The sequence below is a fragment of the Thermobia domestica genome, chromosome 2 (assembly GCF_964235325.1).
Source record: "Thermobia domestica chromosome 2, izTheDome1.hap1.1, whole genome shotgun sequence".
In the NCBI taxonomy this organism is placed as follows: Eukaryota; Metazoa; Arthropoda; class Insecta; order Zygentoma; family Lepismatidae; genus Thermobia; species Thermobia domestica.
In genome coordinates this window covers 292,224,935-292,238,754 of record NC_137455.1, presented here as the reverse complement: position 1 = coordinate 292,238,754, position 13,820 = coordinate 292,224,935, and the positions used below count along the sequence as shown (strand labels likewise).

Genomic DNA, 13,820 nt, shown 5'->3' with positions numbered 1-13,820 from the left:
AACATTCCTAATGACTTTATCACCAGGTTCAGCAGTGGAACCGCGTGAATTTATCACCAACGGATTGGGGATGGATGTTAATAGACGGTCATTACAAACCTATTCCAAACAAAAACGCACCTAAAAATATCTTGTAATTGTAAGTCTGGTTGCAAACGAAATTGCGAAGCCGAGTTGGCTTAAATTGTTCGACAGTGTGTGGTTATTGTGTTGGTCATGGCTGTGAAAACCGTTCACACATTCTAGGTGAGGACGATGACACGGAAGAGTTTGAACTAAAAGCAGTGACATGGGCAGTTCCATATTTCATTGACATGAGCAGTTCCGCGCTCATTAATTATTCTTCTGTCTAACAATTATTGTTTGTTGTGTGAAAATTTTCATGGCTGAAGGTTAACTTGTTTCTATTTATAATCATAAACATCTTGTTTTACAAGACAATTATATATCTTTTCATAAGATATAAACTATACATCAGAAGACATCAAAGCAGTTCTGCTAGTATCTTGCATAAAACACCTCCGGAAAGAATTGAACCGAAAATATAATTTATTCTTTGAATATTTATTCTAAAAAGGAATTGTTTCAAAAGAAAACAATATGGATCAGTTGAATCATTAAATAGAGAAATATTTTTCAGTATTGAAAAATTAAGTTTTAGAAAAATTATAACTTTTATCTGCTTCTTAAGAACGTTCCATAAGTTGTAAGTTTCACACTTATTTATAGTAGAAATATAGACTAACAGAAGTCATCCCGAATATTGCAACTATTACTTGCAATACAAATTTCATTTACTTCCGTTTATAACGTCATAAATGATTTTGATGCGCTCATTTTTAAAGATAGTCGGTTACTGCGAGTTCTACATTAAATTGGCTAGCTCTATTAAAGGTAGAACAATGGTTTTAGACTCGTTGGAAAGATTTTAAAACAGTGAATAACGATTACTTCAGAACATTTTCCTGTATATAATTCAGTTTCAAAGTTATTCACAGTTAAAGATTGAAATACAATTTGAACCAAGGTTTAAACCAGCCAACTCTGTCCCCCAGTCTTGCACATATAAGATCTCCAGTGTTACTTAATCACAAAATATAGCTGAGTGAGAAAAGGGGGTTAAAAGCCCCACAGGGCTCATATTTTCTACCTTTATCACAATTTAGACAAAAACAATATAATCGGTTCTGGTGCCATGTTGGAGATACTGTCATATAGCCTCGATGCTGATAGGGACGTTGAACTTAAACTCAAAATAATAAATGCCATTCGAAATTGGTCCTTGTAATAGGTTTTTGGCATTTATTCCGAAGTTGGTCATCCGCCTAGCTCTTGACTAAAAGTGTAATACCGTCAAATGGGGCCTCTATGAACATGGGGGCTTCTTTGAACAAAACTGGGAAAATGTTTCAATCATGTCCTGAAAAGTAATTTACGGCTTATTTGAACATTGCAAGTAGTAGTTTCGAGTGTTCTGAATTCAACCATAACAAATCTGTAAGATTGTCGACCAGAAAATTGTGTCTTTGGAACTCGGGTTTAAAGCTTTAACTACCAAAAATCAGTATTACTGATAAAATTTCATCCATTATCTACCGATTCCTATAGGTTCTATTGTTATCTAGCCTATATTCAAATTTTGGTGAATTTCTGAAAACCACATGTCATTTTAGGTCACAAATGAAGCTACTATAAACAGCTGATTTTCGTGGGTCTAAAAATCAGTTCGTGGGTAATAGTGCGGTATATTGTAAAGAAAGATAAATAGCATTATGTTGGGCAAGTCATAGGCAAGGAAAGCTGCGATTGGAAAGTCAAGTTTACGCGCATTAATAAAACTGGTAGCAGTATGACATTCCATTGGCCCGAAAAGGTAGACAAGGATACGGTTTGTACAGAAGACATTGTTCTTGACGCAAGGTTACTTCATGGTAGGATTGTGGAAATGTCATTAAATTTTGGTACAGAAAGGGGAGTATGTTTAGCAAAAGGGGTCCAGAAGCACGTAAAAAACACAAAATTTTCAGGAAAAATGGATAATGCAAGTACTTAGGCGTAACATATCGTAACCAATTCTAACCTAAACTAACTTAAGCTTACCTAACATTAGTAGAAATAAGCGAAATTCTATCATTTTTTGGAAAATTATGCTGGACCCCTACAATAACATAATATGAATAAACTAACCTAACGTAACATAAACTTACCTAAACTAACGTAGTGTAAACAGAAATTACCAAAATTGTAACATATTTTAGAAAAAAGCTAGACCCCTTCTGCTAAACATAGGCCCAGAAAGGAACCAATTATTACGCATTTAGCCAAAAACTAGGCGGACGACCAACTTGGGAATAAATGCCCTCCTCCCCTAAAAAAAATGCTTTTGTTTAAAACCTTCTCTGTTAGATTCATATGAACATATAGACCTCTTACTACAAGAGAGACCTTTTAAAGTTTTAAATATTAAAGTTGCAGTAGTGATATGATGGACATCAGCCTTTGTGAAATATTGGGTAAGTACATTTTAAAAATATTTTCTTTAGCACGTTAGGAAAATCGCACAACTATGTATTATATACCAAAATGTTCATAAAACTCGCTTCTTTTCAACTCAATATCAAAGAATACCATAGAGCTCATAGGCAGATTATAATAAGAATTAATATTATGTTCAAAGTAGCCCCATTTATTTGAACACCCGTATTTCATTCTTTTCTAGCTGAAGACATTATCTGGCAACAATAGTTATCATACAGGGTGATAGTACTCGTTTGTACCATGGTTATAAAAATATTACATTGGGCTTGCAGTATGTTGTTCACAAAATATTTAAGAACATGTGCTATTTTCGTGTCAAAGTAGCCCCATTTGACGGTAATTGGTTCCTTTGTGTACCAAAGTTTAATCTTTAATTCAAGTAGTATTGCTGAGTGAGCGAGTGAAAGCGGGTTAGAGCCCCGCAGGGCACGTTAATTTCATTCTTTATTACAACTAAATGGGAAGGGGGACCTGTGTTCTGTAACCTCGCCGTCATGTTGGTTATGTTACCGTTACATTCACAAGTATAACTACGTCCACGTTTCTTTACAGTTATTTGCTTACCGCATTTTCTACAATATATTTTAAACAAATGCTCATTACATTCCCATAATCCTAACATGAAGTAACCTTCACCAAGTAGTTCTCTTCGCTTGCCAAATAGTTCCATGCTTAGAACCGTTTATATAAGAAAATGCGGTACATCAACTCTCACTCTCCTCATACTTTATCAAGCACACAATCAAATTAATCACTTCTTGTTTTCTTCTCGATAAATTTTCAGAATTTTACTAGAAACGGACGACCAATTTCGGAACTTAACCTAGTTTTTTAAATATCGCTAAGAACCGGTTCCTCTGAAATCAAATGAGTCAGAAATCATGGTGATTCGGAGTGTAATGTTTAAAGCATTACTTTAAACATAACACGTTTCAAGTACTGAAAAATTTAGAACCATACCCAGTCCCTATCGTAACACATTTCGGCATTTATTCCCTTAAACCCCGCCAGTTAATGAACAGAAGTAACTTCAGAATTTAGAAATCACCTCTCGAATCATAGGCGGCCCATATAAACCTGTTTTCAACTTTGTATTACTGTTTATTTGTTGTTACTTTTATATGCCTTACCTGCAGCCTCCCGCCCCTAGCGTGTTTGGCGCGCGAAGTGATCTCAAACATAACAGAACCTTGGTTAAAGAGTGGCGCTGTATTGCTCTGGATTTCGGTCCTGATTCCCACTGTATGGTGGTTCAACCGAGTAGTAATTGTGCATCAAAACTGGTTTTATCTTTTGTTTTTAGATTTTAATTCTACATTTACTTGCATAGGCTAGTAAATAACCATGAATTAATGACATCGATGTCGAACCAAGCAGAAAACGTCGCTGTGCCAATCAGCAGTACGCTGACCATAATACTTTGACCGTGAGTGAATTCGACAAAATATCTTGCAGCTCAAGTGATGAAAGTGAACTTTCTGCAAGTGAAAATGTATGACGTGAATATAATTCTTCCGATAAATCATCAGGTAGCAGTTATTCGGAGAGTAGTGAAAGTATGAAATGAAATGAAATTTTTGAGTTTTACGTCCCACGGTTATGCCGGTTAGGCTAAAGGAGACGGTGATGATGAGTAATGAATGAAATGTTGGAATGAAGAAAGTGGAAGGAAACGGGAGAACCCCAAGGAAAACCACGCACACGGTATTAGTGAAAGTGTTCATTCTGGATCAGTTTGGTACGATAACCCTTTGCTGTTTCAAACAGTACCTTTCTGTAAAGAAAATAAGCTTCTAGTGCCTATGCAAGGTGGTAACTAGGGTTACCACCTTTTATCTGGAGAAATCCCGGACATCGGAGAATTGAAGTCAAGTTAAAAGGTAGATATGCAAAACTAGTCTGAATGCATCCTTTTTACACACCCACATGGTAGACTTTCAATATTAAAAACATGTTTTTATTTGTTATTAGCGTAACAGGTAAAAGAGAAGAAGTGAGAAATTGTGCTTTTAAACAGAGCAATCCTAGAGTTGCACTGCAAAAGGGAAAAGGTTTCTCAAGAGAGCAACCATTTCTTTCTTGAAAAGTTTATTTATTTATTTATTTATTTATTTATTCCCTTTTAGCATGCAATTTCAGATTTGCTCACTTTAAAAGTATCATTTTTTACGTATCTCTCTTATTTTGTGACTCCATTTTATCGAAATTAAACATGTACAGCATGAAATTCAGTTTCGTTAGACAAGCACATTGTATGAAACATTACTAAAATACTTGCCAAGGAACTTCAAATATGATCTCAAAGCTCACATTAGTACTTATAAAGTTGTCATTTAAGTTTGCTTATACTTGAATGAATGCTTTGTTAGTTACTTTTCGCAGCTTCAAGAAGTAAGGGTTTCGTCATTAAATAGTGAGTTCTGTCATTAAATAGTCTGAGTTCTGGGAAAAATTAACTTTACACTGTATCTCTGCCTTCACAACACTAACATCTAGGCGATTGCGACTATTGGACCAAATATTTCCCATAATTGAAATGACACGGTAGGTAAAAGCATTACTTACGGGGATACATAATACAAATTGAACCAACTTGTACAAGTTTGGCAGATTTTCATTTCCACATTTCTGAAACGAGAGATTCCACTTCGTTTCACATGCACTATCTTTTTCCCTGCAGATGATATCAACGAGACGTTTTTTTTAACCGAAATAAATTCCGAGTACTGCGTATCTGTTCCGTTAAATTTAATTTCGTCACTGCTTCCTCAAGATGTGACCACTCCAGCATAGTTAACTTAAATCTGCTTAGGCAATAGAAAGGATTGACATCACTGAAATCAAACCACTGCTGATATCAAGTAGTCGATAGCCATAGCGCGTTAATAGAATCCATTAAATTTACTCCAAGTTTTCTTTTCTTTAGATAGAAGCTCCCTGAAACACAATTTAACCTTAAAACCATAAAATTCATCGCGCATCTTTGCTTAAATTCATTTAACAAACCTTCCATGATTTCAAACAACTCAGGGGAAGAACCAAGCAACAGGATTCTGCTATGGAAAATGCCCAAAACATTGTGTTAGAAATACAGATATGCTTCTTCTAGAGTTAATGAATTATCACTTTCAAAGCCACCAGAAACAAATTTCCAAGTAAGAGGATCACATTCTTGTTCGCCCATACTAAAAAGATAAGATTTAATTGCGGGTCATTTTTCCAACGGACGAATCAGAGCAGGATAAAGAGATAGCCACCTGGTTGGTACATGACGCAAAATAATTTTGCCGAAATTGAGAATTCATTATATATTTTAATAAGAAGTCGTGTGAGCATCCATGGCACCAAGAACTTTGCCGGCATGTTTATCTACATTGTGTATAAAATGGCAATTGCAGTTTGCAGCGATCAAGTTAGGAGTGTCTTTCTTTAAGTTTCGGTAAACCGATCGGTGTTTCCCATTATTAACAGCTGCATTGTCTGCCGTGTATGCAGTTAGATTTCTGATATCCAAATTGTTACTTTTTAAAATAGTTCTTGTGCGATCTGCAGTTGCATCGGAAGTTTCATTGCTGTCTTCGTAAAAATCTAGAACTTGGGTACAAATTCCATCCTTAGAATAAAATTGTATACAAAGAAGGAAAACCTTTTGATTCTTTCTGTTAGATGTATCACTTAAAATTGAAAAATAGGAGTTACCCAATTTTTCATGAATGATTTCCACCGAATGGGGCGCTATAACATTGTAAATTCTACTCTCGCATTTTGTTCGACCACAGGACAATTTGCTAGCTATTTTGGAATCTGGGAAGTATTTCCGACACAAAAAACTGTGGATTCGATACTACTATCAGTCGTTTTCGATTCTTTTTACTATTCGTCTCAGCCACCCCGGAAACTATGGTTTCGACGCTGATGTCGGTTGGTTTCGATCATTTCTATATGATGTCATTCCCTTCCACTCCCCCGTAGATGTGCTAGAGGGTTCTTACCCCACAATATTATTTTCCAAATTGTAAGTTGGGCATGTGTCAGGTTTGGTTGAAATTGCTGTAGGCGTTCCAGAATTATGCTGGAACACACACAAGCACACACATACATACATACATTTTATATATATAGAAGAAGATAGTAATGAAGACTGGAAATAAGGGAAAATCAGGGAAATTTGATAAAATATATTTTTTTCTACCATTAATTGTACACCAATTTCAGCCTAGCCAACCATTATAATACGTACTCGGTTCTCTTTATGGGAGGTAAGTGGAATGTACATATGAACAATTGATTATTATTTCTCTCTATAGAATGAATGTTCTCATATATAAATATTCACTGTTATTTATTCCTTATTTATATGTCAACGTCATCCGGAACCTGTCATGAAAGTTAGGGAATTTCCTGCTAAAGGTCAGGGAGAAGTCAGAGAAATAGAGTTCTCCAGATCAGTAGTAACCCTGTTACAATTTGTATTTGTTCTAAGTTATTTATCTGTTTTAAACATGGACGAGTTCTAGGTCATTTTATACAAACCTAGATATAATATAGTCTACAGAATGGTTATTAATAGAAAACAAAGAGAGCTTATCTCGGGTGTCAGGGATTTCTGGTTTGATCCTGGGCAGTATTGATCCCAAGTACTTGAATTTCTTCGTCATTACCGCCTCTTGTTCGTCTAGTCGTATTCTCGATTATATTTTTGGTGAATGAGAAATGTACAATAGATATTCTGGCTTGGTTTTACTAGTTCTAAGCCCCTTGCTCTCCAGTGCTCCTCTCTAGATACATAATATCTCTTGGAATGCTTCCTTGGTCCCACTCACTAGCACAATGTCGTCCTCAAATAGCATATCCCAAGATACTAACTCTTGGATATCCCTTGTAAAGTCGTTTATTACAACTGCAAAAAGGTATGGGCTAAGACTAAATCCCGCTTTCGCTCTGAACTATTCTGTTATTTCACATGCGTTCTTCGCCACGGATCTATAGACGTCATACGTATCTTAAATTATACAGAAGTATGTGTTCGGAATACACTTTTTCTTCAGTATTCAAATAAGATTCCGTGCCACTCATATCATGCGCTTTCTTTAGGTCGATGAAATCCATATGGAGGTCCTTCTTGTACTCTTTGCACTTATCCATTAGTATCCGAAGCGCAAACATTGCATCCGTTGTCCACTGTCCTGCGGCTCTCAGTAAAATCAAAGGTAATTTAAATAAGGAATTGGGTGTAATTGTAGGTATCATTATTAATAAACAATTGTATTGCATTAAAGATATTTTATCAGAAAAAATAATGATCGCTTGGGAAATAAGGTAATAACAGTTAGAATATATTTCGTTTTCCACAGGAAAGAACATCCTTTCGGTTCATTTTACGTTCTGTAATACCTTAGATTTCCTAATTTATCCTTCTAACCTCTGACGAAATCGGCAGCGAGAAAAGTTGTCGAAATATTCCGTTTTTTACAGTCAGAACACACTTCCGTTTCTGTGGTGAAAGACAGGTGACGTTACGAACAAGTTAAGCTTTGAAAATAAGTGAGTTAATAAAATGATAAATGAACTGGCTTATCGATTTATCATAAATTCATATGTAGCAAACACAAGGTAAGAAAGTACAAATGTCATATAAGAAGTTAGTAATCCTTCTTCTTATACTTCTAAAAACATGGATAATATTTCATTTGCTTTGGATTTTTTTCATAAGGTATCACGTCGAAGAAGTTCGTGAGCTTGCTTCAGGAGAAGGATGAAAATTTCCTTCTGCAGTTACTTCCACTTTTTAAGGATGTTATCTATATGGAAACAGGATTTGTTCGAGATGTTAAGAAAGACGAAGAAGAAGCTCTAACCAATATTGTAACTGCTCTTCTTGGTCACGTAGAAAATTCACAAAATAGAGAAGTTTTAAAGTAAGTATTTAAATAACTGATTCAGCGAAAGAGTAATAACTTACATTGTTTAATATGTACGCATATCTACTATATATTGGCCGTTGAATATAAGTTACTATTTCGTTTAACTCAAAGTTGGAAAGTTGAACTTCAAGTATAGGTATTTAATAATATGTATGAGAACACAATATTTTCCATATTTATTATTAGTATCAGTAGGACTAGTGGGCCTTATAAGATTATAATGTTAGTATATATGTAGTCCGTTACTCCGCACGATAGCTGCATAGCTCTTGAATTAAAGTGAAATTTTGAATTCTGATTTTTCCAATAGACAGCAATTTTTTCTGCCTTGTTCCTTAATTTAGTCAATTCGTTATGATCTTGACAGGTAAAGTAAATTTAGGTAAATTACAAAGATTTAAGTAAATTTTTCGATGGTGATCCATATTTCATTCATTCGTAAAGTACGTTTCGTATAACGCTAATATGCAAGCCTCAAAACATTTAGGAGATACGGGTTGCAGAAACATGTAGGCGATAGATCTTATTCCTTATCAGAAACGCAAGTCTATTCATTCGTAAATGTACGTTTGGTGTGATCCCCTTTACTGTCTTTAGCAAATTTGATGTATATTTGTTTAAACGTTTGCAGCGGGTAATGCTATTCAGTGTGTTGATGTTTTTCTTTCAGGTTACGTCCCATGGTTATGCCGTGTTGGCTAAGGAGGTTGTGAAAATGAATGAAGTTATGGAATGAAGAAAGTGCGAGGAAACAAGAGAACCCCAAGAAAAATCCACTTACACGGTGTTTGTCCACAACAAAGTTCATTTGGTGCGAGCTGATATTGAACCACGAATCGAACCAGAGGTGAACGCTCTACCACGGAGTCACCGTGGCTCCCGTTTTTCTTAATAGAATTAAAATTGTCAGAAAAAAATTCAGGGTAGTTGAAATGCCAGTATTATTAAAGTTTATTTTTTTAAATTCATACACTCTTATTCAAGAACAGTTCTTATTTATTTATTTATTTTTAAATTATGATTGTCACAAGTAGTTACAATTTGAGTAGACGTTTAATAGCTTGGCCAGCTATTCAGACCTTCTTTACGCACAATTCCTGTTCGGTTCTGTGAGGAGGCATACGTGGGTCAGATCCTATGTTAAGATATAAATCCACATTTCATATAGCGTATTCTCGGTGCTGCAAATTGACGTTTACTGCAATCAACGAACCATCATTGTTTTACATTTAAAATTTATTGGGTTAAGTAAGGATGTTTAGATCTACTTAAGACAGAGATCCATTTTTCAATTCATTTTGCAAATAGCACATCATTAATCAAAAAATCCATAGCTTTACAACCTAAAAAGAATTGTGGTCTATTGGAGGTTTTAGTCGAGTGATAGGGTTCTGCACAATGTCGTTTTTTCTGACCTTCTAGACCAAAGTTTACTACTAACAGCTCTACAGTGTTAGGCCAACACTGCGCATTCTGTGAAAATAGCTGGCCTTTCGGGGAGATGGAGTTTTTTTTATCTATAAAAAGTTTTTTTTTTTTTTTAAAGAAAGGAAACTTTCGAATTTTGTGATTTTCTTATTCTAGTAGCGCCTTCCTTTTCCTATAGTAGGTTTTACAGTTTTAAAAAAATGCCTTCAAATCATTCCCTATTTGTGTGATCTATTGTCAGTCCGGAGCTAACTTGGATTTCAAACTGATATTTCTTCGGTTCACATCAAATGTAAGTTATTCAACCCAACATAGCACTAGTGACACTTTGGTTGCCTATCCACCTTATCAATTGCCTGGCAATTTTAGATCTTGTCAGGCGTGTTTTACAGGTTATCTAAAGTCAAAGTCTGCATAACGAAAGTAATGACAACGGCGTTAGACTCATGAACTTTGCAATAATCAAAAACCTTATATTGAAGAGTTCAAAATTCTCACATCGCGACGTTCATAAATATACTTGGACCTCGCCAGATAGAAATACACATAATCAAATTGATTATGTTTTAATAGATCGAAGAGGACAGTTGAGCATAATTGATGTTCGGTCGTTCAGAGGAGCTGACTATAACACTGACCACTACCTGGTAGCAGCGATAATAAGAGAAAGAGTATCATTGAATAAAGGAAATATTCATCACCAAAAATGGAAAGATTTTAGTTAAAGAAATTAGAACATAGCCAGGTTACAGGGAAATATCATGTTGAGGTGTCGAGTAGATTCTCGGTTTTAGAAGGTTTGGAGTGTACTAGTGTTGAGAATACTTGATTTGAAATAGAGTTAGCATGAAAATTTCAGCAAGAGAAAAATTGGGGCACGCGGAAATATATTGGAACAAACCACGGTTCGACCAGGAATACACTAAACTAGCAGAGAAGAGAAAACAGGCAAAACTGCGTTGGCTACAAAATTCCAACGAAATAACTATACAAAATTTCGTTGATATTAGGCGGGAAACTTCCAAAACCTTTAGAACAAAGAAACGCGACTTTTCGAAAGCTAAAATTAATGAACTTGAAGATAATAGTAAAAGCAAAAACATTCGGGACATGTATAAAGGACATCTACGTATTTAAGAAAGGTTTTCAACCCCTCGCTTATTTATATATAAAAAGAAAGCCGACGGAACAATTCTCACTGATGCAAATAGCATCTTGAATAGATGAAAAGATTTCGTTAACGATTAGCTTAACATGCAACCAAAATTAATGTTTCGTGGAGAAAGGTTGAGTTGATTTTGAGTTTAACGTCCCCTTCAGCAGCGAGGCTATATGAGACGGGGCTTACTGATTAACGTGCAATCCGAACCACACGAGCTCCCGCCGGAGATCGAACCCGGGTATCCCACGCCAAAGGCGCGTACGATAACCGCTTAGCCACAAAGGACCTCCGGATGTAGGCGAAATTCCGACTGAGTTAATTTTAGGTGGAGGGGGAAATATTGGGACAAGATATACAAACTCATTCTCCTTATTTGGAGGAACTGCTACAAGAGTGGAAAAAATCAATCGTTTTTCGCATTCACAAGAAAGGCGACAAAACTGATTGTAATAATTATCGAGGCATTTCTCTTGTCAACATCCTGTAAAATCCTCTCAAACATTCTATTAGCAAGATTGCTGTCATGCGCAGAAGAAATTTTTGGGAATTATCAATATGAATTTAGACGAAATTGATCAACTGTCGATCACATATTTATCACCCGACAAACACTCCAAAAGAAATGGGAATACACTATCCTGGTACATCAACTATTTATTGATTTTAGAAACGTCCTTAGTTATAGGAAGAAAACATTATACAACGTTGTTACAGAGTTTGGAATATCGAAAAAGCTAGTTAGATTAATTAAGATGTGTTTAATTGAATCCGAAAGCAAAGTCCGAGTAGGAAAACTCTTGTCCACAAGCTTTCACTTCGAGAATGGCCTGAAACAAAGAGATGTGTTGTTGCATTATTAAACTTTGTTCTGAAATATGCAATGAGGAAAATCAAAGACAACAGCCAGGGCTTAGAGTTGAATAGTACTCACCAGGTTGTGGCGTATACTGATAATGTAAATCTGATAAGGGATGATAAGAAACAATACAAAGAAATGCAGAGGTCTTATTAAACGCTTGCAGGGACATGTGTTTAAAAGTAAATGCAGATCACTTAATTATAATTAATTATGATCACTTTAATATTATTATTATTATTATTATTATTATTATTATTATTAATTATTATTATTATTTCTTTCAGTTACCTCCCTTACGGGAGATTTATAAAAAAAAGTCCCAGCCTTAGGGCCTTGTGGACTACGTTACTATATTTGTTTTAATTATAAATTGTTTGAAATAATGTACTAAAATGGCACGAGCCAAAATGGCCGAATTTGCCTGTTTTAAATAAAATTGTTTATCACACTATTAACGTAATAATACAGAAGGATAAGCGGCACATGAACATATTGAAAATGAAATATAGTATATGAAAGTTGTAACAAATAATAAAATCCAAAGTAATGTATTGTAAATAGTAAAATTGAATAAAAAAAATTAGAACAAAGCTCCCCAATACTTAGTGTTTACAGCATCTTCTTGTACTCTCTTCATTAATTATTTTGTGATACTTTTGTACTTTCATCCGTCAAATGATTTTTTTTTTTTTCTGATTTTACTAGTCAAGAATTTCTTTGCTTTTATAATACTGAAAAGAATATTAAATTGTTGTTTACAACAATGTAGGTATTTATGTCAATAGCAACAGATTTAATTTCATTAAATATGTATATAAATTCTTGATTCACTTTCAAAGAAAACATAAAATGTGGAGAATCTCTCCTGTTGGACTCTTTGTTTCCTTTCTTTCTTTTCACGGAGAAAGTTATAGTGTGTGCTGTAATATACTGTATTATAAACCTATTTAATTTGAACTTCATACTACCTTCTTTTTGTCACAGGTATGCGCATTGTTTTGATACTAGTTTAAAGTTACAAAAGTTTTTACTTAAATAATGTAAATTGTGGGGTTAAATTTTTCAAAACGACGGCTAGTAAGTTACGATGTTTTGAATTCACCACAATACATAATGGTTATTCATCAAAACATAACATATATGATTTTGGAAATTCGACTGTCAAGAGTTATTTCTGTTTTATCAGTGTCTTTTCTTCTGTTTCATTCACTTTTTCTTCTAATGAATTTTAAAATTAAAAGAATTATAAGTAGAAAAGCTATCTTAGATAGGTAAGAACTGAAGTTTCAAGAAATCGTAGATAAATGGAATGTATACAAATGTGCATTGTTTTATTTTAACTAAATTAAAAATATATATAGTAAGAGAAGGTATGGTAATGAAACAATCTGCACATTAAGCTCATGAGTTTTAAGACAAAGAGTTCACCACGTTTTACTTCTGGTTCCAATTACTTGACGAAGTAGAATTATACAGTGGATATCCTTGTCGTCGAGTGTATCCAGTAGCGTTAAATGGTACGCGTACAGTTATGAAGTGAGGACGTTTTATACAACCTCTTTTTTGTATTGCACGTAAAAAATGAGGTAAATATTAAGGATATATGCCAAAGAAGAATAACGTGTCGGAATGAAACTATGTTACAAATTTGATTTATCAACTTCGAATATTTTGGAATTCAGTTGCTCGCATTTCTCCGTCCCTGCCGGTCGTCGTGATTTATTCTATTGCACACTGGATTCTTCGGCAGAAATAATTCGTCAATTGCTGGCAAAAAGGAATAAGTCGCAACATTACAACACTTCCATTCTCACGGGGCTATCACAAGATTTATCATAATTGATGAGATCTAGAAAGCTGGTCTGGTTAACATTAATACGTTTCTTATCTCCTTATCTCCATCTGCTTG

The 13,820-nt window shown here is 34.7% G+C and overlaps 1 protein-coding gene across 2 annotated transcripts in view; it reads left to right on the top strand.

The window, feature by feature from the left end:
• Positions 1–13,820, top strand: part of LOC145678576 (uncharacterized) — a 152,967-nt gene that overhangs the window by 15,063 nt on the left and 124,084 nt on the right. For both annotated transcript variants that reach the window (XM_081748887.1, XM_081748886.1), the window contains exon 2: positions 8,252–8,456. In XM_081748887.1, coding sequence (XP_081605013.1) covers positions 8,252–8,456 — 205 coding nt within the window. The remainder of the gene's footprint in view (positions 1–8,251; positions 8,457–13,820) is intronic.